Source organism: Camelus bactrianus, chromosome 21 (assembly GCF_048773025.1).
Source record: "Camelus bactrianus isolate YW-2024 breed Bactrian camel chromosome 21, ASM4877302v1, whole genome shotgun sequence".
Classification (NCBI taxonomy): Eukaryota; Metazoa; Chordata; class Mammalia; order Artiodactyla; family Camelidae; genus Camelus; species Camelus bactrianus.
Genome location: NC_133559.1, coordinates 8,274,239 through 8,300,178, shown reverse-complemented (window position 1 = coordinate 8,300,178; position 25,940 = coordinate 8,274,239). Strand labels below are relative to the sequence as shown.

Here is a 25,940-nt window from a genome sequence, read left to right as displayed (position 1 = left end):
CTTCCGTTTAGTTCAAATACTGGCATTAAGCTCCACCAAGCTGAATATTTTATTTTCTTCACTTTTTCTTATTATACTACCCTATTGTATGTAATTGCCCTCGTGCTTACCCTGCCACATTGTATCAGAAAGGCAGGATCCGCTATTTCTACATTTTTAAAAAACAGGGATAGGCACACAGATACGGAAAAAGCCAGGGAAATTCCTCAAATGACCTTTGGCAAGAATCGTTTCCTTTTTACTAAACAGGTAACTGAAATGTAAAGTGGGCAAAAGTCGCGGAAAAGCGCTCTCCCAGGACAGAGGCTGGGACTCCACGCGAACGTAACTGAATTGGGGGAGAAACCTGTTAATTCCCTGACTCATGCGTATTGTCTTCAAGACTACAAACGTGCCCACAACAAAGATGGATTCTCTTTGCCCCAATTCCTTCCTATCATGAGATTTAGCAGCCATCTCTCTTAAGGGCAAGGCGCAAGCAGGAAGGTCACACCCTAGCTGTTTCATATAACGCCCGGCGCCTTGAAACCAGCGAGAGTCCAATCGGAATAGATGTTTTCACCGGAACCGCTTTGCTTCACGACCGGAAGAGGCTGTGCGTAAGGGCGTTGGGGGCGGAAGTGACGGGAAGGTGGTAGTGGGGTAGTTGGCGGGTGGTTGATCAGAGCCGGTCGCCATGTCCGCGGGGAGCGCGACACATCCTGGAGCCGGCGGGTAAAGCTTCGCGGGCGAGGGCATCGCCGCAAGCATGGGGCACAGGAGAGGCGGAGGGATCATAGGAAGCAGCGTGTGGGTGGAGGGGCGCTTAGGTAGGAAGTGTACATATTGGAGGGCCGGACTTTTGGGGAGAAGGATGGTGAGCGGGCCTGGGGACCCTGAAAAAGGCCAGCGGGGTTGAGAGAGAGGAGGAAAGCAGGGATCTGGGAAAGGACGAGACGGGAGCGGGGGCCGAAAATGAGGGCATATGGGACAGAGTGGAATCTTTTGATAGGGATGACGGAGTAGAAAGGAAGTAGATTCTGGAAAAGGGTTGAAATAAGTGAGAATTTGGGAAGATATTGCAGTAGTTGTCTATTTAAGGTGAGATGGTAATTTTAGCTCTAGTAGGAGATTCGAAGGTGCAAAAGGAACATGATAGAAGGAAAATGGGGTGCTAAGGCGCAGTAAGAGGAGAAAAATATAAATAAAAGTTTGGAGGCCTAATAATTTTCCTTTACTTCCCTTAGGCGCCGCAGCAAATGGGACCAACCAGCTCCAGCCCCCCTTCTCTTCCTCCCACCGTCGGCCCCAGGTGGGGAGGTTGCCGGTAGTGGGGGGAGCCCCGGGGGCTCTACAGCTGCTCCCTCTGGAGCCTTGGATGCTGCTGCTGCTGTAGCTGCCAAGATCAATGCCATGCTTATGGCCAAAGGAAAGCTGAAACCAACTCAGAATGCTACTGAGAAGGTATTTGAAGTTGAGGGGACTCTGCTAACTGCAATTTTAATAGACGTTATTTTGTAATTTTGTAATCTCACAGTCATTTGCGTTAATGAAGGAGAAAACGGGTCAGTAACGATGATATCTTGTCATTTGTTTTGGAGAGGCAGTTTGGTGGGGGGGAGCAATTTTGATTGTGCTGATTATATTTATTTATGGACCAAATAGCTTGTATTGTCTATGTTCACTTCGTTCAGCTTAAGTTCCATCTATTCAGTCATTTAAAGCAATGGTGTAATGTTTTTTTGATACAAGTGCATTTTCCCTTAAGTCAAAAGAGAAATTCAGATAAATCATGTGAGCTTTAGAATTGTTGTCTTTAATTAGAATCTGTAGATTCATGTTTCTAATGACTGCTTAACTAAAGTGCAGTTAAACACGAACTAAAGTAAATATATATGGGTGGTTTTGCTGTTTTAATAGACATTGAGGAAATTATTTGATCATTTTATAAAATTCCTATTATAATTATAATCTTACAACTGGGATGAATCTGAGCTTTGAAGCCTTTAATTTACCTTGCCACAGAATGCAAGAATTTTCCTATAGGATGAGTATAGTTTTGTTTGTATTGCTCTAATGCATGTTTTGCACTTAAAAAAAACCCTTAGAACAATTGTATGCAATGGATTGTCACCAGTTTACAGATAAGGGAAATGAGGCTTATGAAGGTAAAGTCCTAGATCTGTAAATGATAGGCACAGATGTCTGTCTGGCTCCAGAGTCACCTCGAACAATTGGGTGTTTAGCTTTTGCTCGAAAGCCTCTAGAGTTGGACAATTCATTGTGTTCCAGGGCAGCCCATTCAGTTGTAATTATCTTCTGAAAAAAATTCTCTTAGCTTAAATTAAATTTGCCTTCCTTAGTACCTGTGGAGAGATGAGTTCTGTGTTTGAAAATGCAGTGCCAGTGAGGTGATGGATATGTTAATTTGTGTGTTTGTTGTGATTATTTCACAATGTATGCACATATCAAAACATCAAGTTATACACCTTAAATGTATACAATTTTTATTTATCATTTATACCTCAATAAAGCTGGGGGGAGAAAAAGGAAAGAAAATGGAATTCGTCAGATCTTCCAGTTTATCAGTAGATGACGTCAACAACGTTTATCAGTAGAACCTGTCTGGATGCCTTAATGTTTGAGTTCTGCGGACTTGGTGAAAACTTTCAAGTGGATTAGAAGTTTGTTATTCATTGTACTTTCATGGTTCAAAAAGATTGTGTGAGTCAATTGTCTATTTCTAAGGTCTGTAAGGAAACACTAAAAGCACACTGACAAAGATGGATGTTTGAATGTTAAGATTCTTAATACTGATGTTAATCATTTAGATTCATTTTTTTCCTCTAAAAGGTGATCTCCAAAATGGTAATTTAACTCAGCAGGAGGCAGCATGGTGCATAAATACTGGATTTAGTATCAGATTTGAAACCCAGAATCCCTAGTTACTGGTTGTGTGGCTTTGACATCAGTTTCCTCATTTGTGGTGGGATTGGTAATAGATACCTGTGCATGTGTCTATTTAACTGAATATTTGAATAAAAAATAAATTTTAAGATTTAGTTCGTTGGTCACATTAGCTACATGTCAAGTGCTTAATGAACATGTGGGTAGTGGCACCCATATTGGACTACCAACTAGAGAACAGAAAGTTCTGTTTTATGACACTGATACATACCTTTAAAGGTGGCACTTCAGTTAAAGGTGGTAAAGATGTAGTGAGATGAGATGTGCGAATTCATTCTGAAAGGGGCTAAATAAAGGATAAAAGATAACTGTTGAGTTTATTTAGTTTGCCTCCTCCACATTTTAAAAATGTATCTAACATGCAAAGAAATGATCTGTATTTTATCTTCCTTGAGCTGTCCGGGGCAGCTAAGGTTTGGGGAATGCCATCTTCAGATTCAAGTTTCTTCAGATAACACTCAAATCCGGCTATCTGGAGTTGCGCAGTTTAAATTGAGAGAAAACAGATCAGGTTTTAGGCTCTTACTAGGCTTTTCATTCATTCTCTTTGTTCTTCCTTAATAGAGAGTAATGGGATGTAAATTAGATACAATTTAAGGGTTTCTGAGGTCACTGTAAGGATGGAATTAGTTGAAGTTGACTTGCTGTGACTATAGAGTTAGCACAAAGGCAACTTCCCATTACACAAATGAGATGTGTGAGTTGTTGGACTCATGTGCATTGGACTCTACCCTGTATTTTACTACACGCTCAGCTAGTTAATTGAGCTGTAAAGCATCATAATTTGGCCCTTTAATTTTCCTTTTGGAGATTGAAGCTTCTAGTCCACAGAGTTTCTGTAATTACGTGGTGATAAAAATGCACACATGACCAAGGTTACAGAGAAATCTGATGATGGCTTTCAAGTCTTTGATTGTACTCACTGTCATTTTACTGAAATTTTTATTTGCTTGTTACTTCATTTATGAATAACCAAGGGATATTTCCAGGTGTGTATGCAGGCAGGTAAAGGGAGCAGTCAGGAGGTGGTGGCACATTGGAAGGGGTAGTTGTCAATTGGGCAATGAAAATGTATTATTTCATTGTATAAACTTTTTCACCTAACTTCTGTTTTTGTAGCTTCAGACCCCCGGCAAAGGCCTAACTAGCAATAAAAGCAAGGATGACCTGGTGGTAGCTGAAGTAGAGATCAATGATGTGCCTCTTACGTGTAGGAACTTGCTGACTCGAGGACAGACTCAAGACGAGGTGCGGAGATGTTGGGCCTCTTTGGGGAAGGCGGTGGGTGGATGTAGTTTAAGAAAAACAAGACCTTTAAACACAAACAGGAGTCAGATGTTTATTAGTGGTCTTGGGTCATAGTCTCCAAAGTCAGGATTGGGTTTAACTGCAGAAGAACTTTTTAGTGAAAGTGAAGAAACAGATATGGGTGAATTCTTTGGGTTAGTTTGAGTAAGAACCAGTGGAATCACAATTTCAGATAACAGAGAACTCATTCCTCCATTTTGGTGAAATGAAATGAATGGGGAAAATCTGTCCTGCTGCTTGTTGTTGAAATCAATCAATTGCCACATCCTCTTTTTAATAGAATGTTTCCTTTTCAGATCAGCCGACTTAGTGGGGCTGCAGTGTCAACTCGGGGGAGGTTCATGACAACTGAGGAGAAGGCCAAAGTAGGACCAGGGTGTGTATGCATATCTTCTACTTTGGGGAAGGGTTGGACATATGACTCATGTTAGCTTCGTATTTTTTTCCATGTGTAAATGTTTGATTAGAAGCTTGAGATGCACCCACACACCTGCTTTATAGCAAAATTTGGGAAACCTCAAACAAATGTAAGAAGTGTCGGCAGCTACTTTCCTTCGTGTTTCATCTTTGCTCTTTGTTTTTTTTATTTCACAATTGATGCTTTGACTGGAGGAAATAAATTACACTAAAGTATAAAAGAAGATAATTGTTAACGTTTAATGTATATGTTACTGAACTTTTAATCTATGAAAATATTCACTAACAAATGGGCTCATACTTTATTGCAATCTCCTTTTTAGAAAAATCCTTTTGTCAAATTCCTTATCGCCTCTGTGATGATTATAGGTTGTAGGTTATCCACGTAAAGATTTTATCTCAGTTTAGTTTTAGTTTTTCCATTGTTAAGTTTTTGAGGGCAGGTATTCATGAAATGGCACATTTTTCACATTGGCTTGAACTAAATATAATTTGGAGGTAAAATTTGCTCCCCACCTCAAACTGAGACTATATTTTAACTTTATATATGTGCTGGTTGCTGTTTTGAACTTTTTTGTTTGTGGGGGAGGAATTAGGTTTATTTATTTTAATGGGAGTTCTGGGAATCAAACCCAGGACTTCAGGCATGCTAAGTATGTGCTCTGCCACTGAGCTATATCCTTTCCCCCTGTACTTTTTGGTTTTTTAACAGTTATTTTTTACCTACAGCTTTTTACTAACTGTTTGGTTATTGATCACTTTCTTCTCTATTATTATAGTCAAAATCTGAATCTAAGCCTCTTTATGTTTAGAATCTAAAGTGTTTTCTCAGTTGGGTAGGGGCCTTTATGGACATTTATCTATATGTCACCATCACTCTTATCCCGTTAGTTTGGATAGCCAAGAGCACATTTGCCCATAACCTATTAGCTGACAAAAAGGGAATTCTGTTCTCAAACATTGGGTCATCTCAGTTGAATGGATGCTAATCTTCATGAGCCCGTAAGAGCAGATCTGATCCCTGTATGGGCCTGTTAACTTTAAACAACCAGCAGTTTGCTCAGTCCCCAGCTGTAAAACCATGTTCTTAAAATTAATTAGCAACCACCATTTTTAACATTACAAATTTGATTCGGTGACCCATTAGGTGATGACCAGTTTGAGATCATCATTTTATATTTCTCTTTATAGGGATCGTCCGTTGTATCTTCACGTTCAGGGCCAGACACGGGAACTGGTGGACAGTAAGTAATGGTTTTGGCTCATATACTGCTTTTTGTGAAGGGCAAAGTACAGGCTGTGTATAAAAAGTTACCACATTATTCCTGATGGCTGTTCTGACTCTTCTTTTTGAATTTCTCATGAATGTGCTTGGGTAACCTATAAAATGGATTAAAACATGAATAATTGAGCATTGGCCTGTGTTTATCACTGGGTACTAGTCAGTTAGTTTATTTCTTCAGTATAGTATCTTACTATCTGTGTTTTTCCCTAGGAGCTGTAAACCGAATCAAGGAAATTATCACCAATGGAGTGGTCAAAGCTGCAACAGGGACAAGTCCAACTTTTAATGGTGCAACAGTCACTGTCTATCACCAGCCAGCCCCCATTGCGCAGCTGTCTCCAGCTGTTAGCCAGAAGCCTCCCTTCCAGTCAGGGGTATGTTTTAAGGAGAGCTCATTAACAGCTTTATCGTTTCTATAAAAATGATAAATGCGAAATACTACAGAAAGTTTGAAGAAAAAAAATAAAATCCTGAAATTCCAACCTGAAAGTTACTGCCATTGATATCCTATTAATGAACCATTCAGGTTTCCAAGGTACAGTGAAATCTGAACACGCATCTCTTTATATTGATATATTCTAGAAAGGGGAGTGATAAGTCAGAATACACACATTGTACATTTTGAAGTTAGTGGTTTGATTTAAATTTGTAAACTTGATGGCAACTGGAGGACTAAGAAGGCGGAGTCTGATGAAGCAAGACTCTGCTGATACAATCCTCCTAGAAAAAAGGGTTGGAGAGAGCAGCCCTTATTGGAGAACATCACAGGGCTGACTGTACTACCCAACATGCTACTCCAGCTTTACAAGAGATTGTCTTTGCTATTTCCTGTTAACTTACATGAGTTGGGGTAAGTCGGTGACCTTACTCAGTATTGACTCTTGGTTTTCACTTGTTAAATAGATTCCACTAAACAGAGTAGGATGCTAATGTTATAAGTATGTACATGGAATGTGTAGTTCCCATTTAAATTAAGTTACTTGAGAGGGTTCGTTTTTACGGACTCATGGTAGAAATTATAGGGGGTCTGGAAGTGACTGAAAATATCTGGAGGATTAAAGTATTTTGCATAATTTCCAAGATTAGGATTTAATTACATATTCTTTGTTTAATCTGAGGTATTTTGTTCTTCTGCAGATGCATTATGTGCAAGATAAATTATTTGTGGGTCTAGAACATGCTGTGCCCACTTTCAATGTCAAGGAGAAAGTGGAAGGTCCAGGCTGCTCCTATTTGCAGCACATTCAGATTGAAACAGGTGCCAAAGTCTTCCTACGAGGCAAAGGTTCAGGCTGCATTGAGCCAGCATCTGGCCGAGAAGCTTTTGAACCTATGTACATTTACATCAGGTATGGATGGATGGGTCTGAGGATGTTTGAGTAGTTGTTAACTGATCAGTCCAGGGGAATGATTCAGAAGGACTAAGAGAAAATGGGCTTAATAAATTGTGACAGGAGGAACTTAGGTAAATTTAGCACTAGTCATTCTGTAATTAGTTAATAAAAACTGAGCTAAGAGGCAGAATTTTTTGTTTTTAGTATTCAAATCCTTGGCTTTTATATGAGACTGTGATCTTAAAATGAGCTATAATGAATCTAAATTAACTTATTTAAGCCTTATGATAATACTAATACATTTTATAGTAATTTTGGTGACCTTTAAATATATTTTCTTTATATCCAGACGTACCATTACCCAGAGAAGGAGAGCAATAAAGTATTTGTGGTAATATTAGTACTATCTTAAAGAACTTTAACTGACTTTATTTTTGTGTTCCTACTTTGTGATTTTCAGAAGCTTAGATTTATGCTGCATTAAATATATTAAATTGATAAAACAGCATACAAAGTGGAAGCAGAATTCTGTTTCTCTTCTTTTTCTCCCCTTCAAATTCTTGGTTCTTGTTTCTTTGCAGTCACCCCAAACCAGAAGGCCTGGCTGCTGCCAAGAAGCTCTGTGAGAATCTCTTGCAAACAGTGAGTATGGTTATCTGATAGTCATTTAGAAGATCTGCTGCCATTTTGGACTGTGTCTTAGCTATTTTTCCACCTGTATTAGTTTTCTAGGGCTGCCATAGCAAATTACCACAAATTAAATGGCTTAAAACAACAGGCTTTTATTCTCTCACAGTTCAGGAAGCCAGAAGTCCAAAATCCAGGTGGGCAGGGTTGGTTCCTTCTGAAGGCTCTGAGGGAGAGTCCATCCCATCCCTCTGTACTAGTGGTTTACCTAGTAGTCATCTACTAGCGGATTACCTGCGGTCCTTGGCATTCTTTGTCTTGTGTCAGCATAACTCTGCCTCCATCTTCACGTAACCTTTTTACCTGTATCTCTGTGTCTGTCTTCTCTAAGGATAGCAGTCTTTGGATTTAGGGCCCATCCTATTCCAGTATGACTGCATCTTAATTATCTCCATCTGCAAAGACCTTGTTTCCAGACAAGGTCATATTCCGAGGTTCCGGACAGACATGAATTTGGAGGGGGACACTATTCAAACCACGACACCATTCTAGCAACTCACGTTCTGTGTAAGGATGTCAGGCTCCCCTAGCCAGGGTTGCAGTTTGCTTGTATTTCTTCTTCAGGAGCTATTTCAGTAAGGAATTTTGAAGTTTCTTATATATTAGTGTCATGAAAATCTCAATGTTGTCAGTTATTTAAATAATACTTTTAATCCTGGTCAAGTTGTTTATGATAGGCATTCCAAACATTTTTTTAATACTAGTTTTTGCTTAAGTAATGGTAGAGTCCTACTGGTTTAAAACCAGTTAGCAATGTCTTTGGGATAATTGCTTCTTTGACTACTCATTCTTTTATTCTATAATCAGACAACCAGAAGTTAAACCAAAGGGCTGTTTTTATAGCACATAAAAGAAATCAGGTTTAGGGGGTTGAATATGTTGAACCTTGTGCTATTTGGTATTTAAGAGTACCCTTTTGGGAAGAAGTCATTTTCTTTGCTTTTGTGAGATATCCTGATTTACCAACCCTTGTATCAATAACTTCCCTGACCATTCCCCCATCATTTCTTTGTTGCCATTTGAAGTGGGACTTAGTAAGATGTTTTTAATGAAGAGCTGGAGGGGGGACGTCCTAAACCTTTGTTAAAACCATGAACTATTTGAGGACAAGTTAATCAGTAAATAAAAGAATGACTTCTCTATAGTTACACCGGCAACTTAACTGCTTGATTTCTGTGGCTCTCTGATTTTGTACCCCAGAATTTGGTCTTTTTGGGGAGATTTAGGGTGCTCCTGATGTCCATGCTCTCGGTTCCCAAAACGTGGCTTGAAAATGTATAGGTGTGCCTTATTAATGTTTAGGTTAAACAAGTCTAAATTTGATTGAAACATCAATGGAAATGTTTTGATTCCCAATTGCTTCGATCCTAGAATTGTATATCCTTATGCTTACTCAGTGAACTGGGCCTGTCCTGTATTGATTTGTTTTCCCTTCTCTTTCAGGTTCATGCTGAATACTCTAGATTTGTGAATCAGATTAATACTGCTGTACCTTTACCAGGTGTGTATGTCTTGAAGTGCTTAACTAAAAAATGTTTTACTAGTGATATTTATGTATAAAATGTGATGCTTGAGGCTAGATTAACTGTGCCAGGGCACTAATAATGTTCCCTTCAATGTAGGGTTATTTGGAAGGCCATTTATGCCTCAGTAGTTTTCTTCCCTAGAGATTAAGTTTAATATTCAGCTAAAATGTCTCATTCTGCTGCAGCTGATTAAACACTTTTTTTCTTCCCCCCTCAGGCTATACACAACCCTCTGCTATAAGTAGTGTCCCTCCTCAACCACCATATTATCCATCCAATGGCTATCAGTCTGGTTACCCTGTTGTTCCCCCTCCTCAGCAGCCAGTTCAACCTCCCTACGGAGTACCAAGCATAGTGCCACCAGCTGTTTCTTTGGCACCTGGAGTCTTGCCAGCATTACCTACTGGAGTCCCACCTGTGCCAACACAATACCCGATAACACAAGTGCAGCCTCCAGCTAGCACTGGACAGGTAGGATGCCAGGATGTGAAAGATGATGCCGTTGAATTAGGAAAAATTGGGGCGGAAAGGTGATGGTGTTACTCAGAAGTAATATGTAACGTGAGGTTTTTGGGTTGTAGTTTTGTTTTTTTTTTTTTCCTTTTGTCTTCTTCCTGTGTTCCCACCACCAAGCTACCTGAATACTTTGGAATAGTGTGTGCATGTGTGTATTCATCATGCAGTTTACAGTTAGTTTCACAAGTCTTGACACCAGATACTTCTTCAGAGCATAAGTTGGCGAGCTTTCTGTGAAGGGCCACGTGGTAAACACTTAGCCCTTGTGGGCTGTGCAGCCTCTGTCGTAACTGCTATTCTCTGCTGTGGCACAGAAACAGCCACAGACATTAGCAAATGAATGCGCATGGCTCTGTTCCAGCAAAACGTGGTTTACAAAAATAGCTGGCAGGCCAGAATCATAGTTAGCCACACCTTGGGCTATCACGTGCCTGACCCGGGCTTTGTAGTGTTAAAGTTCTCAAGGAGAGGCTGGCATACTCCATGCCTCTAAATGATGGGAACTGATTTACCAGTCTTAGAAGACATTATGCCATATAAATGTGTTCCTAGACCGAGAGATACATGAACTTTCCAAACTCAAGGATTATAAATGTTGGTATATATTTATCAAACTAGGTAAGAAACTAGAATTTTAGGGAAAGAGTAAGTAGCTAGCTCATCTAGGTAGATTATGTGCAATCCTTCTTGGAGGCACGGGAGAGACTAATGGGAGCATGGTAATGGATTTATGGCGGGTCCTTGTTTATGGGCCTCTCATAGTGTACCCATGCCAGAGAAAATTGCAGCCTCGAACCATTGCCCAGCCTCCTCACCTGTGGGCTGTGAGCACTGAAGGGGGTTGTACAGTATGAAACAAGAAAGGGTTTATGAAGTAAATTCTGTTGTGGCCCCTCATCATAGTTATTTTACCTTTTATATTTAGGCAGAGCTATAGTTCTGCAGGCTTGAGCTGCATTCTTTTGTAATCAGGAAGCAGTATAGCAGAGTGGTTAGGAGTTGGGGTTTAGAGGTAGACTGCCAGGGTTCATGATGCTTCCCCATTTTTGAGCTGTGTGATCTTGGGATGAAACTTAATCTGTCCAGGTGTTGGTGTTTCTTACATGTAAAATGGGCATAATGATAATATTTCAAAAAGTTACAAGGATTAAATAAGATGATCTAAGCAGTTGGGAAATATTAGCTGTCATTAGTAAGAGTTTTCCTTCTAGAAGTGCTTGTTTTCTCTAATGTATTCTTTTGATCATCCCTTATTCCTTTTTGGAACAACCTCTTAAAACATTAGACTGACTTGCTCTTGACATAACAACTTACCCATGGATTGGTAGATGAAGTTGTCTTTGCCACAAGCATTAGCAGCATTTATGATCCAGAATAACTAATCACATTCATTAAAGGGCTTTAAATAAGAGAATGTTCTTGCTTAAGAACTTCTGGACTAAGTAAGTGGCTGGAGTGTCTATTGTTGGTTAATGATCATGTTTGCTCCTGATGGCCAAAATGTGTAGCAGGTTTTTCCTGAGAGTTGAAAGCACTGTAGAGTTTGTCAGTTGCATGTTTCCCTACCATGAATGAGGGAAGACTAGGTGATACTGTTAGCAGATTATACCTGAAGTAAACTAAGGACCAAAAGGTGAAAGATTCCTATGACACATACTGATTATTAAAGTATATTGTAATCATTGTTTACTTATTTGTTAGTTGAGCATTCTCACACTTTTTTCCTCCTTGGTTTGTTTTGGTCCCAGAGTCCGATGAGTGGGCCTTTTATTCCTGCTGCTCCTGTCAAAACTGCCTTGCCTGCTGGCCCCCAGCCCCCGCCCCAGCCCCAGCCCCAGCCCCCACTCCCAAGTCAACCCCAGGCACAGAAGAGGCGATTCACTGAGGAGCTACCAGATGAACGAGAATCTGGACTTCTTGGATACCAGGTTAAATAAAATACCCTGTCTTACTTCCCTCATCGTATCCTACTATATTCTCCCTTTAAAGAAAGATAAATTGATATCTGTCTCCCAGTACTAGGGTTTCTGCTTTCTGGAATACATTTAGATCAGATTTTTATCCTTGGGGTTTAATTTAAAGCAAGAGTGATTCCCTTTGGGTGTGTTTTGTCTTTGAAAGCAGTGTGAGAAGAGATACAAAGCTCTCCACCTAGAGAGAGGTCACCTATGAGCCGCATCTGGAAGTTCTGTAGAATTCTGCACTTACTCTTTATACAGCAGATTTTTGAAAGTCTGATAGCTTTTAGTGAGGTGTATAGGGAAGAACTATCATTCTACCAATATGTGGTTTGTATTTAAAACCTTGGCTTCCAATTTACTGTTTTTTTCCCTCCTAAAAAAGAGGGTAATATCATTCTCCAATCCCTGCACCCCTAAAAGAAAGACAGCCAGAAATGCAGTGACTCTGTGCATGTACATAACTATAAATAGTTATTTCACATGAGGTTTCTAAGATTATTAAAATATGCGTTTTGGTGCAATTTTGTTTTATCAGGAGAATCACCTTTACTTTTTGCCAGAATCCTTGAAGCATTCTCTGAAACAAACTTTGGAGCATTTTTGTAGTTTATAAACTAGGTTTATACAAACCAATTAAGTCGTGGATAGTTGGAAACAGATAGGCATAGCATAATGAATCACAGCATCCCTAACCAAGTGCTCCAGAGAAAAATAATCTCTACTCTGACAATAGTTATATTCCAGATCCCAAAAAGCCAAGTAGTGCAATTTATCAGAAAGATGAGGCACTTGACAGTTACATTAAGGAGCTAAAGTCAATACAGCAGTTGTAGATTTGCTAATGCCACTGTATTTTTCTGCTCATAGCATGGACCCATTCATATGACTAATTTAGGTACAGGCTTCTCCAGTCAGAATGAGATTGAAGGTGCAGGATCGAAGCCGGCAAGTTCCTCAGGCAAAGAGCGAGAGAGGGACAGGTAAGTTAGTTGGAACCTAATTGTGTGGATATATTCATGTCTTTTTTTTTTTTTATTATTGCACCATTAGTGTGAATAGTGATCGTTGCTGTGGGCTTCTGTTTTCTAAAACTGAAATGAAATCATTTGGCCCAAACAAGCTCTTGTTTGTTGTAATTGATGTAGTAATGGAAAATAGAATGATGTGCCTTACACAGTCTTAGAAGCAGTTATATTCAGCCTTGAATAATTTAGTACTTGATTATTCAGGTATCTTTCTTCAACTTTCATTGTCTGCATCTTGGCCATTTTCCAAAGGAAAGACAATAAAAGAAGTGTTAGACAGTCAAGCCACTTTTGCGGCTTAGAATCAAAAACTGTCATGGATGGAGGTACTTGAATGGGAGTCCAGCCTGCCATCCAGTGCTTGAATTCTCCTTTCCTATATTAGCCTTCATAAGATGGAGCTGACTTTTCACAACAGTTTGTTCTATCTTCATCTGTTAAGCCTATTTTGTTCATACTTACCTATTTATTCATTCTGTTATGTCCTTATAATCTTACAACTTGGTAAGTTTGACACTTAGTGGGTCAGGTGGAAAGGGTTGAAATTAATGGTTAAAGTGAACTTGAAAGATTATCTGCAGACTGTATTGTTACTCCACTTTTTATCTACTGAAGATGTTGAAACTGGTTGAATTTGTTTGAAAGAGTATTTAATTTTTCTTTTAACAGGCAGTTGATGCCTCCACCAGCCTTTCCAGTGACTGGAATAAAAACAGAGTCTGATGAAAGGAATGGGTCTGGGACTTTAACAGGGAGCCATGGTGAGTAAGGTGTAGCTGGGGGAACAAGGGAGTGGCTAAGACTGATCTTAAACTATTAGTTTTCTAACCTGATGTTCATTCAGGTGTGACTCATTCAGGTGTTAACTCCAACCTCTGTAATCTACTGGCTAATGAGAATACTTTTTTTTTTTATTTATAAGGACAGCATATAGTTACACAGCCTTTTGTTTTCAACCGACATGTGTCTAGAAAAGAGTCAGTCGACTTATATTTTATACGTAGCATCAGTGACAATAAAACCCTAGGAAAAACTAATGAGTGGTAGGTCCTTTCAAAATTTTGTTGCTTTTGTTTTCTAAGTACCTGGAGGTAATCTAATACAGACCTAAGGATTGATTTTTCTTTCTGTTAGGAGCTGAGCCGCATTTCCCCTCATAGCTCTCTTGGTTGGGAATGGTTAGCCAATGGCTGTTTTAAAAAATGTTGCTTCTTAGTGTCCCAGAACTCTAAATCCTGGAGAGGTCCAGAAATGGGATCATTTTTGTTCTTTGCCTGTAGTCATAATAAAAATGAACAGAAGAAAATATATTTTTTCTCTTCTTAACTTCTTTTCTTTTAACTCTTTAAAAGGTGAAATATTAGCCTCCAGAGACTCACTTGCTAACTTTCCTTTTTTTTCTTTTTTCTTTTTTTTTTTTTTTTTTTTTGTGTGTTTCTTTTTTCTTTCTCTGTTTTCTTACATGGTTCTGGTGGATTCACATTTGCTGATGCTGGTGCTGTTTTTCGTGTGATCGTCAACGTTTTTGGGTGACCACTGACCCTGTGACCTCAAAATGGTGTCCACCTAACCACTTATAATTAACATCTTTTTTTTAATTAACGAATTTATGGTATTATCTTTTTTTTTTTCTTTTTGGTGGGGAATGGGGTTGGGGTTGTTTTTCTCTATTCTAGATTATCCAGTCAAGAAGATGAAAACTACGGAGAAGGGATTTGGCTTGGTGGCTTATGCTGCAGATTCATCTGACGAAGAGGAGGAACACGGAGGTCATAAAAATGCAAGTAGTTTTCCACAGGGCTGGAGTTTGGGATATCAGTACCCTTCATCACAACCACGAGCTAAACAACAGATGCCATTCTGGATGGCTCCATAGGCAACAGTGGAACAGAATTTTGAGCCTCAGTGACTCTTTAGCAATAATGCATGCATTTGATTTAACAAGACTTTGGGACCTGTGCTGGGAACCATCTGGGACCTTTGCAGAAGGCAGAGATGAGTGTCCCCTTTCTTAAAGGGGTTCCATTCTTTTTAAAACATCCTTATTTCTGCAGTGGCATAGCATCTGTTAAAATTTACTTAGAATCACAAATTTGTCTCAGAAGCTTTTTAACAGTTGGTGAAATGTGCTTGTTCAACAGGGTCATTCCAATATACACTTGACCTGGTCCAGCCGTTTCCAAATGAATGTCCCCTATTCTGACGTGAAGCAAGTTTTATTTGTATTTTACTACTGTTTGGTCAATTTTGATAATAACTGGTTACAAACAAGGCCTTACTACTTATTAGTGGGGAAATGATTTTAAGACCATCCTCTCCTTTCAGTACTTAAATCTAAGAACCTCCTCATCACTACTTCATCTTTGGATTCTTTGTTTTGGGAAATGCAGTTTTACTAATTTGAAACTGTTGGAGATAGCTGGATCCTGGGAAGTTGAAGGGTTTTTTTCACTGGGATGATCTAAAGCTGGCACCTTCGGGCACTCTTGTCTCAGATAGCCATTGCTGTTTTTATTGCCTGTCTAAGCTCCTTGTCTTCAACTGGGTCAGAGAAAACTACTTGATCAAAAGCTGGTCAGGGTTCACAGAAGTGAAACACAGTGGTCTGTCTCTCTCAGAACTGGTTGCAGCGAAAATAGAGAGATTTGACTGCTTGCAGTAGAATGGTGGACTTAGTGACTGAAATTGCAACTTGTCCTTTTTCTTGGCATTACAGGTTTTGCCAAAAGAACTTTTTTGTATCAGATATTGATGTGTGAAAGTGAAGGAGCTAGTCTGCTGAACCAGGAGTAGTTTGAGATACTGAACTGTCATTTTTGCACATTTGAATACTTTGCAGGCTGGCTTTGTATAAACGTATCCTCTGGTTTCCTATATGTTGTAAATATTTAGACCATAATTTCATTATAAATAAATGTATAAATATTCTGCTTGTGGTTTCTCTTTTCTTTCTTCCACAACCCATCCATACACTAAAATTCATGAACCTTTTTACTCATAGTGATAACCCCATCAGAAAACTACATACGTGGACCCAAAAGTTTGCATATGGTTCCAAGAGTTTTATGACTTTCCAAAGTAAACCCTTAAAAGTCCAAATGAAAATGTAAAGGATTTTTATGTCGGATATTTTCCATTTTCATATTCTAGCCCTCCTTTATTGAACATGATTAACGGGACTGAGTGAATGAAACATTTTTAAAGGAAATATAAATTATTCTTGGAAAAACATGCTTAAAAAGGAAGAATTTTCAACAGAATAATTTCCCAGTTGTAAAGTTCCTTTCAAGTGCCTGTGTATGCTTCCTAAAGTAGAAGTGAATATAGTAATAGTCCTTCATTTATTGCTGTATTTAATTCAGTTTTAATCCACCTGAAAACTCTTAAATTATCGTTTCCTGCTGGAGGTTAGTACATTTGTCTAAAACAAAAAACTAATCTTCATGTATTTCATTTACATACATTTAAAATGTGTGCAGAACTGTAATTAGTCTGACCAGAACATTGAGAATTTCTGAGCTTTGATTACATGTGGCCAAATTTGTCTTTTTGTCTCAAACAGCCGTAAGTTCTTATTTTAGAGGCCCCCTGTGTGGCCATTTTCACATCCTTCCTTGACTTTTCGTGTAAAATAGATGTATTAACGCCTTTACGTGCATTTCCCAGTCTGGTACTCTCCCACAGGGCCCTTTAGAGCGGAACTGGGTTTGAGGACCTGGAGGGGAGATGGCCCTCCCCGGAGGGGGCAGGGCCAGTCGCGGGCGTCACGGGGCGGCCCCGCCCCTCCCGCCGAGACGCGGGCTCCGGTGGCGCCATCTTCCCTGGCTACGGGAGGGGTCACAGGTCAGTGCCACAGCCTCGCCGCGAGTGAGGAGGACGAAGTGGGTGATCAGACCCTGCCGTGGCTTTCACGTCCCAAGGGGTACGAGCAGCGGGGAGTTGGCTGGGGAAGCGGAAGGGTGGGAGGCCTGATGGCGGGCCGGGGATGCATCTGGGGGAGGGGAGCTGTCTTCGAGGGGAATGGGGAGGGGGCGGAACCGCCGGGTACCGCGGGCGTGAGAGGACCCCTGCGGCCTAAGGGGCCGTGTTCCTTTGGTTCCCAAACCTCAGATTTCTCAGTGGGCTCCTTCCTGCGGTGCCGCTGCCTCAGTCTGAAAAGAAATTCTAAATTTCTTTGTCTCTTTTTATTCTTTCTGGGAAAAGTAATAGTTCGGAAAACCTGTGATATGTCATAGGACTGAGCTGTCCTGGAGAAAAGGTGAGGATGTGGCATTTCTTAGGGACACCAGAAAGGGAGAAGGAGTAATAGGCCAGAGTATGGGAAGGTAGGGCACTGGCTCTAGGACTGTCGTCACGGTGTCAACATCCTGGATTAAATATCTTCATCTTTCTTTCCAGGTGCTTTTTCCGCGGGCCACCCCAGGGTGCTCCTAGAGGACAATGGATTCAGGAACTCGCCCAGTTGGTAGCTGTAGCAGCCCTGCAGGGCTGTCGCGGGAATACAAACTAGTGATGCTGGGTGCTGGCGGTGTAGGGAAAAGTGGTAGGTGACATTTTTCTTCCGTTTTACAAAACATGAAAATGAAAAGTGCTTACAACGAATGTCCTCCACCCAAACCAAGTGGGAGACTGGCTATCATGAAGTGTTGATAATTACAGTTCTTTCTCTGGGTCATCTTTGTGTGGATCCTAACTTTCATTTCTTCTTTTGAAGCCATGACCATGCAGTTCATCAGCCATCGATTCCCAGAAGATCACGACCCCACCATTGGTAAGTCAGATTATCACTTAGGTTTTCCAAATAAACCCCCTAAAAGTGTCTTGATGACAATTTTTGAAACAATTTTAAACCATTTAAATTTTTAGTCTTTTTGATGTCTAATTCAAATTTATTTCAAAGGGTATGGTGGCAGTTGGTAAACAAATGAATTTTTTTTCCTAACTTAATTCTGTATGTACATAACCCATCTTAGTCTGTCCTTTATTGAACACTAATGGGACACTTTCTTTGTTATATTTTTATAGTTGGTGTACTGTATTGTCAGATTAAAGGAAAAGTTTAGAAGCCACTTAACAGAAGCCTTTGCTGTCACTTCTCTAAGGGTCTGACTTGAGACTGTCTCTGTAACTGTGAGTCAGCTGGTTTGAACTTCCACAAAAGGAAGCAGAAAAACAAGTAGAGCCAGCCTGCTGAACTCTTACATCCCAGACATGCAGAGCCTGGACTTGTTCCACCAGACGCCCATCATTTACTTCCGTATACCTCAGGTTCATTACATAGCAAGCTCTTCCTTCAGGTCTCTTATAATCCTTAGTGCTCTATTGTTAGTAGAACACTGTTGGAGAGTAAAAAGTAATTTTGTTTTGGTTTTTTTAATTGCTGTTCTCCATAAACACTAAGAAAGTTACTGTCATTCCTGAGCCATAAGGATGCAGGTTTGACTTTAAGGAATTATCTCTCAGGATAAAAGAAAAATGGTCATGGGGATAGGGGAGGGCACAGGAGGTCTGCTGTATTACTTGTATTTTCAGGATGTGACACGTTGTCATGATCTTGGGTCTCTAAGAAAAATTTCTATTGGGTCAGGCCTCTGCAGCTCTTTTCCACAGAGCCAATGAGTGTTCTGTGTTAATCCAGCTTTGGATGTGGTCATTTTATATAGTAGCTGCTTCTGTGGCTTGGGGAAAATAGAAACAGTTCTTATTTTTTCATGCTATATTAATTCAGAATATTGTTTAGGAATTCACACTATAGTGAGAGTTCTAGGAATAAAATTAATTTAGGAATTCCAGGAATATCTTTTCCTTTCTTTAAAGTAAAACTCATATACTTGTCCTCTGAGTTATTTTTTTCATCAGGTGATTTTCTTTTCCCCAGTCAGCTACTCTCTTGACAATATTATCAGATTGAAGAGCAAATACTTTTATCTCTGGAGTTCCTGTTAGGTACCAAGCATGATGGTAGGCCCTGGGGGTACAGTACTGAGCAGAAAGATATGGTGTCTGCTCACATTGAGCTTACACTTCAGTGCATTTTGTTTCAAACTTTGGCTACTAACTCTGAGAAGAAAAACTTTGTATTGTAACCAGTACACATGTAAGTATATATGTGTGTGTGTATTAGCACATATGTATACATTTGCACATATGTATGTGTAATTAAAATACCATGAACCTGTATTTACCTCACTACATGTGTTGCACTCTCATATTTTCTCGTTGATTTTAGATTTCTGCTTGTTTATTTTAATGCTGGCCCTAACCCCTTAAATTCATCCACAACTCACTAATACTAATGGATCATACATGACCTAGTTTGAGATACATTGATTTAGTAGGCTCTTCATCTTTGAGGAAGAGTTCAAGAAAAAAATGTTTAAAGGAAATACATCAGGCTATAAGCAGCAATTGTTTGAATGATGGAAATACTGAATGGGTTTTTCTCTTTTTTTTTACTTCACTGTGTTTTCCAAGGTTATCATAATATGTATAAAGAAATTTGCTTTCATAAAGGAGAAATTATGACAATATGGATTCTTTAGAAAATAGTAAACTGGTTTTTCTTTTTCCTATAGTATTAAAAATGAGGAGGAACTATATAGCATATGGTTAAGGACATACAGCTTTTGAGTCAAGTAGCCCTTGGTTTTGATTCTGGTTAAACCATTAATACACTGTGTTATATGGAGAATACATTTAATGTTTTAGAGTTTAACTTTCTTTATCTGTAAAGTGAAGGTAATAGTACCTACCTCATTGGATTATTGTCTCTATTGAATGAGTTAATATATGTAAATCACTTAGGATAATGCTAATAACTTTAATAAATGATAAAGTTACTTTTCTGGAGTAACATTTTTTAAAGACAATCTCTCAGTTCGTTTTTAGCTTAGAATTGTAGGTGAAGTCTTATAAGCATAAGCTCCGAATAAACTTACATCATAGCTTATGGGGAAAAAAAAACTAGTTGAACACGCATCCTGCATAACTCAATGATTTTAGCAGCTTCCTGAAGACATTAGGGCACTTAAAGAACTTATGTGTAAACTACTTCTCCATAAGATGAATTTCAAAGTAAGATTGCATATTCCTGCACTTAATGGGTTTATAGTACACCTTTCTTCCCTCCTGTAGAAGATGCTTATAAAATCCGGATCCGTATTGATGATGAGCCTGCCAATCTGGACATTTTGGATACAGCTGGACAGGTATTAAATCCCCAAATGCTATGAGTAAAAGCCTTTTCGCTCTAGTAAGGGGGAGGGGAAGACTTACACAGAGAAGATCACTGGTTCATCTCTTTTAATTTTTCATGCACTCTGACTCAGGATAGCAGGTAACCAACGTGTCTCTTCTTTAATCTGAAATAAGTAGCTAATGTGCATATAGTTCTAGGTTGCATCAATACATTAATAATTCTTGTTTCCCTCTAGGCAGAGTTTACAGCCATGCGGGATCAGTATATGAGGGCAGGAGAAGGGTTTATCATCTGTTATTCTATCACTGATCGTCGAAGTTTCCATGAAGTTCGGGAGTTTAAACAGCTTATTTATCGAGTTCGACGCACTGATGATACCCCTGTGGTTCTTGTGGGAAATAAGTCTGACCTAAAGCAGCTAAGACAGGTGAGGATAGAGTGGAAAATGCGATGTATAATCTTATGGGATTAGTCATTCTTGTTTGTCTGTTTATAGACTTCTTTGCCTTAAAATGAAAATTTAAAGTTAGTTTTTCCCATGGTTACCAAAGGGGAAAGGGGTAGTATAAACTAGGATACAGAATATACATTCTACTCCATATAACATAGATAAACAGGACCTACTATATAGCACACGGAACTATATTCAATATCTTGTAATAACCTATAATGTGAAAGAATCTGAAAAGTAGTAGTTACGTATATAACTGAATCACTTTGCTGTACACCTGAAACATTGTAATCAACTATACTTTAATAAATGAAAACAAGTAAATAAAAAAATAAAATTAGCTTCTCCCTAACCTTGAAAACTCCCTATCTATCGTAATTTGCTGTTTTCTTGGATAAAATCTGGATTTTTAGGAATCATTTTACAGGACAAAATCTACAAGGTAATAATCAGATGACAAATAGAATACACATTAAGTGAAGGATCATAGAATGTTCATTTCCTAAAACCTCAGAAATAAATCTGTTTATGCTGCAAAAGGAGTAACTTAGGATAGACTTTAAGATCTGTTTCCTGATGGTGAAGATTATGAGTCCTGGAAAGAGAATAAGAAGTTTTAGAAGGTTTTAGAATAGGCGATACCCTTCAAGTTAGCAGTGATGTTTAAAATTTTTCGCTGTTTGGTGTAGAGTTGAAAGAGTAATGAAACCGGCACATTGATCACTATTAGGGAAAGCAATGAATGGTACAAACTTTTTAGAAGTAGTTTGACAGTAGTTAGGTTCATAGTGCTTCTCAATTAATTCCTGTTTAAAATGCTTTTCAGGGATTTACATATAAAATGTTCATTGCCAGGCTATTTAGGGTAGCAAAAAATTAGAAGAAGTCTAAATGTCCAGAAGTAGGAGAAATTATGCTATATGCAATAATTGGATATATTGATTTTGGGTTGCTTATAGTTTTCAGTATTGTAGTTTAAATACGTCTCTTTGCCTTATGACTTGCTTTCTTGAAATTAAAAGTATGAAGAAAATTAAGATAGTATATTTGATGTCTATAGCTATTCCCTGTTCCAAAAAATTATCTTTAATATAAACTGGAAATGTAATCACATAATTTGAAGGCAGAAGGAGTCTCCCAGTGTTACAAGTAGCACTGTACTCTGCTTGGACACCTCCAGAGTGTAGCTCTCTCTTCCTGTTAAGAAAGCCCCTTCACTTGTTCGGGCAGTTGTAATTGTTTTCCACGGTTTGCACTGTAAATTTTCTCATGTTTACATTTTTAAAGGTCACCAAGGAAGAAGGATTGGCTTTGGCCCGAGAATTCAGCTGCCCCTTTTTTGAGACATCTGCTGCGTACCGCTACTACATTGATGATGTATTCCACGCCCTTGTGCGGGAGATACGAAGGAAAGAAAAGGAGGCGGTACTGGCCATGGAGAAAAAGTCTAAACCCAAAAACAGTGTCTGGAAGAGGCTAAAATCACCATTCCGGAAGAAGAAAGATTCAGTAACTTGAAGGGAAGCTGTGATGTGTCCATCTGAACTGCAGTGCTTAATCAGAGCAGTCCAGTAACCTGCACTAGTGAGCATGGTGCTTGTTCTTTCTCCTGTTATGACCGTTATTTTAAAAGTAACTGATGATAGGGACATGCCCACTAGGAGTTTTCAATGATGTGGTATTTAAAATATTGTCTCTTAGCTAATTCTGATGTTATTAACCCAGTGGAGCACTGTCTACTTTTAAATTGTTACATTAGAACTTGATCTCAACATTTGGGATTCTGTTGCTGGTATTAATTAATGGAAATTTTTTATACCCAGGGGAATATGTATACCATGTATGTTTGACTCAGCTCACAAGAGGAATTTTTTGCCATGCACTATTCTGTGTTCTCTTTCAACTTCAATTTCCTGGGACTGTCCCAGGAAAGGACCTCAGTCTTTTCTATTCGTGCTGCACTTCCTGGAGACAGAACAGAAATCATATAGGGCAGTCAGTTCTAAAGGCATCAGTGCTAAAGTTTAGCAAATAGCTATGGAACTGACTCCTGTTGCAGATTATGGAGTGATGAGATTGGGGAAATCAGGCTGTGTTTTTGCAGGAACTTGGCTAGCAACAGGTAGGATCAAAACAGTATTCTCAGAAGGAGCCTGTCTTTTGTAAGAAGCACACATCTGACCCAAATGCGCTAGGACAGATGAGAACAGACAGAAGCATATAAAACGTAATGAAGTTTTCTCCTGTGAGGTTATTTTACTCTTCCTTTCAGGGTTTTGCCTTTCTTTACTTTCCAAGGTAAACTCTTTTGAGAACCATTACTGGATTACTAAACTCGTGTTTAATCTAAATCCTTGGTTGGGACAGCCATTGCCTTATACAGGTTTATTTTTTCCCTAGAGATGCACACACCAATACATTGACATTAATTGCTTCCTAGTGCTTTCCCTTAGCTTCCCTGTGCTCTCTAGAAGAGCCTGGCCTGGCAAAATGTTTTGTAGGCCCTTTGTCATCAGACTGACTGCATTTTCCATACAGAAGAGACATCAGGAGTTAGTAAAACTGTGTACGTGCCTCCTTGACGTAGACAATCACCAGACTCAGAGTTCTGAGAAAGCCTGCAGCATTTCTGTTTAATAAGCCAGTCTTCAAGCTTTAAAATTCCCATATGTTGAGTTTCTCATTGAAGATATTTACAAGGACCTTGCTAAGTTCACCTCAGGGTTGCCTGAGCCTTGACAAAGCTTAGCGTAAGAGAATATCACTTTGGTAACTATGCATAGTTAAGAAACTTTCGTCCTGGGAAGAATCAGCTTTAAATATTGGTGGTGAGTTCTTTCTTTTAGAATCAGGGTTATTTTGAGACCTGAACTTGTTACGTGTGGAGATTAAGGGCAGAAGTGCTAAGAGTAATATAGCATATGCTGAACATTAAATGTCACTGAAGCAGTGTTTGTGATCACTTTAAACTCTAAGAACATGACTTTTTGTAGCACTTCTTAAAAAGTGCACAGCTCAACTTACTGTTTTCCATTTTTTTTACAGATAGAAGGACAGGGTTGTTGTGTTTTCCTTCCAATCAATGGTATATGGTATTCTGGGCTTAAAAGTGATGGTTATAACTTTTTTAGCTGAGTAGTGGTCCCTTTTGAAACTCTGGGAAATGTTTTTTCTAACAAGTAAATCATGTTTTATGGTACTCAACCCATCCAAAAGTGAAAGATGCAGAATTTGAATCTATGTAGGACAAAAATCTTACAGGAACCATAGCCCTTTGGAGAAGCATGAAGTTAGAAAAGAAATACAGTGCAATTCTATTTTAACAGTATTTCACCACATTTAAGCCAGCTTGGAGCCTATTAGGTTTAATGCCTTAGCTTCTCATTACTAATGACCTGAGGAATTGTTATTAGCATCAAGCAAGAAGTTGACAGCTCAGTAATTATTCAGGATAGTCAAGGCAGCAGAGAACATTGCCAGAAAGAAAGATGTGTAAGACAGGGGGGAATTTGTATTATATATAAGAAAAATAACAAATTAATGTCTTTAAGACTATCACTGTCATATATTTGATCATTGGATTAATTGGCCCAAAAATTAGTATTGAGAATTCTATTCATGGTGCTAAATAGTTTGAGGGGTATAATATGTGTAAGTCATAGCTCTATTTTTAGTGATCATATAGTGTACATAATTTATAAGCTCTAAATAGTCAGCTTTATCTAATTTGAGGGCATTAAAATCAATTACTGCCTGGAACTTTGAAGAGAGAAAAATTCAGGGACAAGTTGAAAAGCACTGGAACTGTTCATGTCCATACCAGATTGGTAAATTACAAAATTTAGAAGCTGGTGTCTAGGATTAACAGTTAAGAATTCAAAAGGGGATACATGTTTTAACTTCGTGACATATTAGCAAGAATTGGCCTACTGTGATGTTTGGGGAGGAGGGCAAGAGAAAAATTTTTTCACTTATGCACTTGTATATGAAGACAGTTTGTATGACACAATACAAAACTTTTAAACAATTTACTGGGCTTCTCCTTTACTTAACCTATGTGTGGGTAGAAATGTTTGGAATCATTGCACAAGGGTCATTTTAAGAAAAAATTTAATACCATGTGATTTTATATTCTGGAAAATACTGATTCAGAAAATTTTGAGCGCCCACCCTATACAGAACACCTATGTCAGGTGCTCGGGAGCATGCCACGGAATGCTCCTTCATTTGAAGACATTACCTCAGTGCTTGCCCAGGTCAAGGGGTGGGGAGGGAGGCGGAGGTGCTGTGGTCCAACTGCTGAAGAGTCTCCCTGTGGCAGTCAGTGGGGTCCCAACTCCAGGCACTGCCTGGCTCTGGTTCCTGACCCCAAGCACTACCCACTATCCCAGAGCCAGCAGACACCAGTAGACCAGTGACACTTGGTGTTTGGTCAGGCCATTGGGAGGGCTTGAAGTCCAGAGTGAACTGCTGCCTGAGGGACCCTGCTGAGACCCTAGCATCTCAGGAGAGAGGCAGACCGACAAGGCAAAATTTTAAAAAGAGATTACCTATCAGGTGGGCAGACAGGAAAAACATATATTGAAAATGGCGGCACAGTTGCCACCTGATCAAGGATTAATTAAAGTTGTTTCAAGTATGTATACTAAATGTGAGAGAATGAGGAATCACTCTTTTAACGTGCAGGTCATTGCTTTTATCTCCACTACTCAAATGGGCATCAGTGTTGGTACAGAGGACTTAGCTTGGACATAAAAGGAATGTACTTTTGTGTCCTCATTATTTAACATTTATTGAGTAGGTCAGTAGCTGTCAGTGTGGTCCACTGTTGAAACACGGGTAATGGAGGAGGAGCATTCCATGTTCTACTGTAACCTGTTAGGATGGGCAATGGAATTACAGTCAGAGTATTTATGGACAGTTATGTGCACTAAGCCCTGTTTGCTTTAAGCGCTGTGAGGGATTTGAAGGGATATAAAATATCCCTGTTCTGGAGCTTTGATAAAATTTGCATATCCAAAACAACTAGAGGTTAATCTTAAAGTAGTAGATTACATGCTTCAAACTGCAAATGTTACAGGAATTCAGAAAAGGAAGGAATTAGCATGGCCGGGGCAGATCAGTGGAACTGCCTCTGAGAGTGAATGGGTAAGGAGGCAAACTGAGGAGAGATTGAATTCAATCTGAATGGAATAATAAAGAGGTAATAGCAAAGATATAATTTCTGAAATTCCTCATTCCTAATATTTATTGCTTATCTTTTTTCTGAAAAAAAAATCCTTATAC

The 25,940-nt window shown here is 39.1% G+C and overlaps 2 protein-coding genes and 2 non-coding genes across 7 annotated transcripts; all 4 read left to right on the top strand.

Moving 5' to 3' along the window:
• Positions 1 to 591: 591 nt before the first annotated feature.
• Positions 592 to 15,933, top strand: KHDC4 (KH domain containing 4, pre-mRNA splicing factor). Of its 3 annotated transcripts, none has more exons than XR_012501322.1 (14): positions 592 to 714; positions 1,227 to 1,443; positions 4,066 to 4,194; positions 4,551 to 4,630; positions 5,863 to 5,915; positions 6,167 to 6,330; positions 7,094 to 7,305; positions 7,872 to 7,932; positions 9,421 to 9,478; positions 9,721 to 9,974; positions 11,768 to 11,947; positions 12,876 to 12,960; positions 13,675 to 13,766; positions 14,682 to 14,738. XR_012501322.1 is itself a non-coding variant. In XM_074349548.1 (14 exons), exons 1-14 carry the CDS (start codon positions 677 to 679, stop codon positions 14,879 to 14,881), a joined length of 1,851 nt encoding a protein of 616 aa, XP_074205649.1. In that variant the 5' UTR covers positions 592 to 676; the 3' UTR covers positions 14,882 to 15,933. The 3 variants fall into 3 exon arrangements, 2 of the variants coding, with proteins under 2 accessions (XP_074205649.1, XP_074205650.1); XM_074349548.1 differs by having other exon boundaries at positions 12,848 to 12,960; positions 14,682 to 15,933; XM_074349549.1 differs by having other exon boundaries at positions 13,675 to 14,683.
• On the top strand, positions 6,620 to 6,748 carry LOC123616598 (small Cajal body-specific RNA 4). The gene has a single exon (XR_006724609.1).
• LOC123616596 (small nucleolar RNA SNORA42/SNORA80 family) lies at positions 10,734 to 10,870 on the top strand. The gene has a single exon (XR_006724607.2). It is a non-coding gene; the product is annotated as a small nucleolar RNA SNORA42/SNORA80 family (small nucleolar RNA).
• A 152-nt stretch (positions 15,934 to 16,085) lies between the features above and the next one.
• On the top strand, positions 16,086 to 24,681 carry RIT1 (Ras like without CAAX 1). 2 transcript variants are annotated; one of them, XM_074349559.1, is made up of 6 exons: positions 16,086 to 16,848; positions 17,404 to 17,548; positions 17,720 to 17,776; positions 20,140 to 20,213; positions 20,439 to 20,630; positions 21,942 to 24,681. In XM_074349559.1, exons 2-6 carry the CDS (start codon positions 17,446 to 17,448, stop codon positions 22,170 to 22,172), a joined length of 657 nt encoding a protein of 218 aa, XP_074205660.1. In that variant the 5' UTR covers positions 16,086 to 16,848; positions 17,404 to 17,445; the 3' UTR covers positions 22,173 to 24,681. The 2 variants fall into 2 exon arrangements, with proteins under 2 accessions (XP_074205660.1, XP_074205659.1); XM_074349558.1 differs by having other exon boundaries at positions 16,762 to 16,927.
• The last annotated feature ends 1,259 nt before the right edge of the window (positions 24,682 to 25,940 follow it).

Bases quoted from the DNA above. Each gene is read 5' to 3' on its own strand.
- KHDC4 (XM_074349548.1), top strand. From the start codon at position 677: ATGTCCGCGGGGAGCGCGACACATCCTGGAGCCGGCGG. The intron at 1,444-4,065 runs GTATTTGAAGTT...CTGTTTTTGTAG, and splicing joins CTCAGAATGCTACTGAGAAG to CTTCAGACCCCCGGCAAAGG. The intron at 11,948-12,847 runs GTTAAATAAAAT...TTCTGCTCATAG, and splicing joins CTGGACTTCTTGGATACCAG to CATGGACCCATTCATATGAC.
- RIT1 (XM_074349559.1), top strand. From the start codon at position 17,446: ATGGATTCAGGAACTCGCCCAGTTGGTAGCTGTAGCAGCCCTGCAGGG. The intron at 20,214-20,438 runs GTATTAAATCCC...GTTTCCCTCTAG, and splicing joins TTTTGGATACAGCTGGACAG to GCAGAGTTTACAGCCATGCG. The intron at 20,631-21,941 runs GTGAGGATAGAG...ACATTTTTAAAG, and splicing joins ACCTAAAGCAGCTAAGACAG to GTCACCAAGGAAGAAGGATT.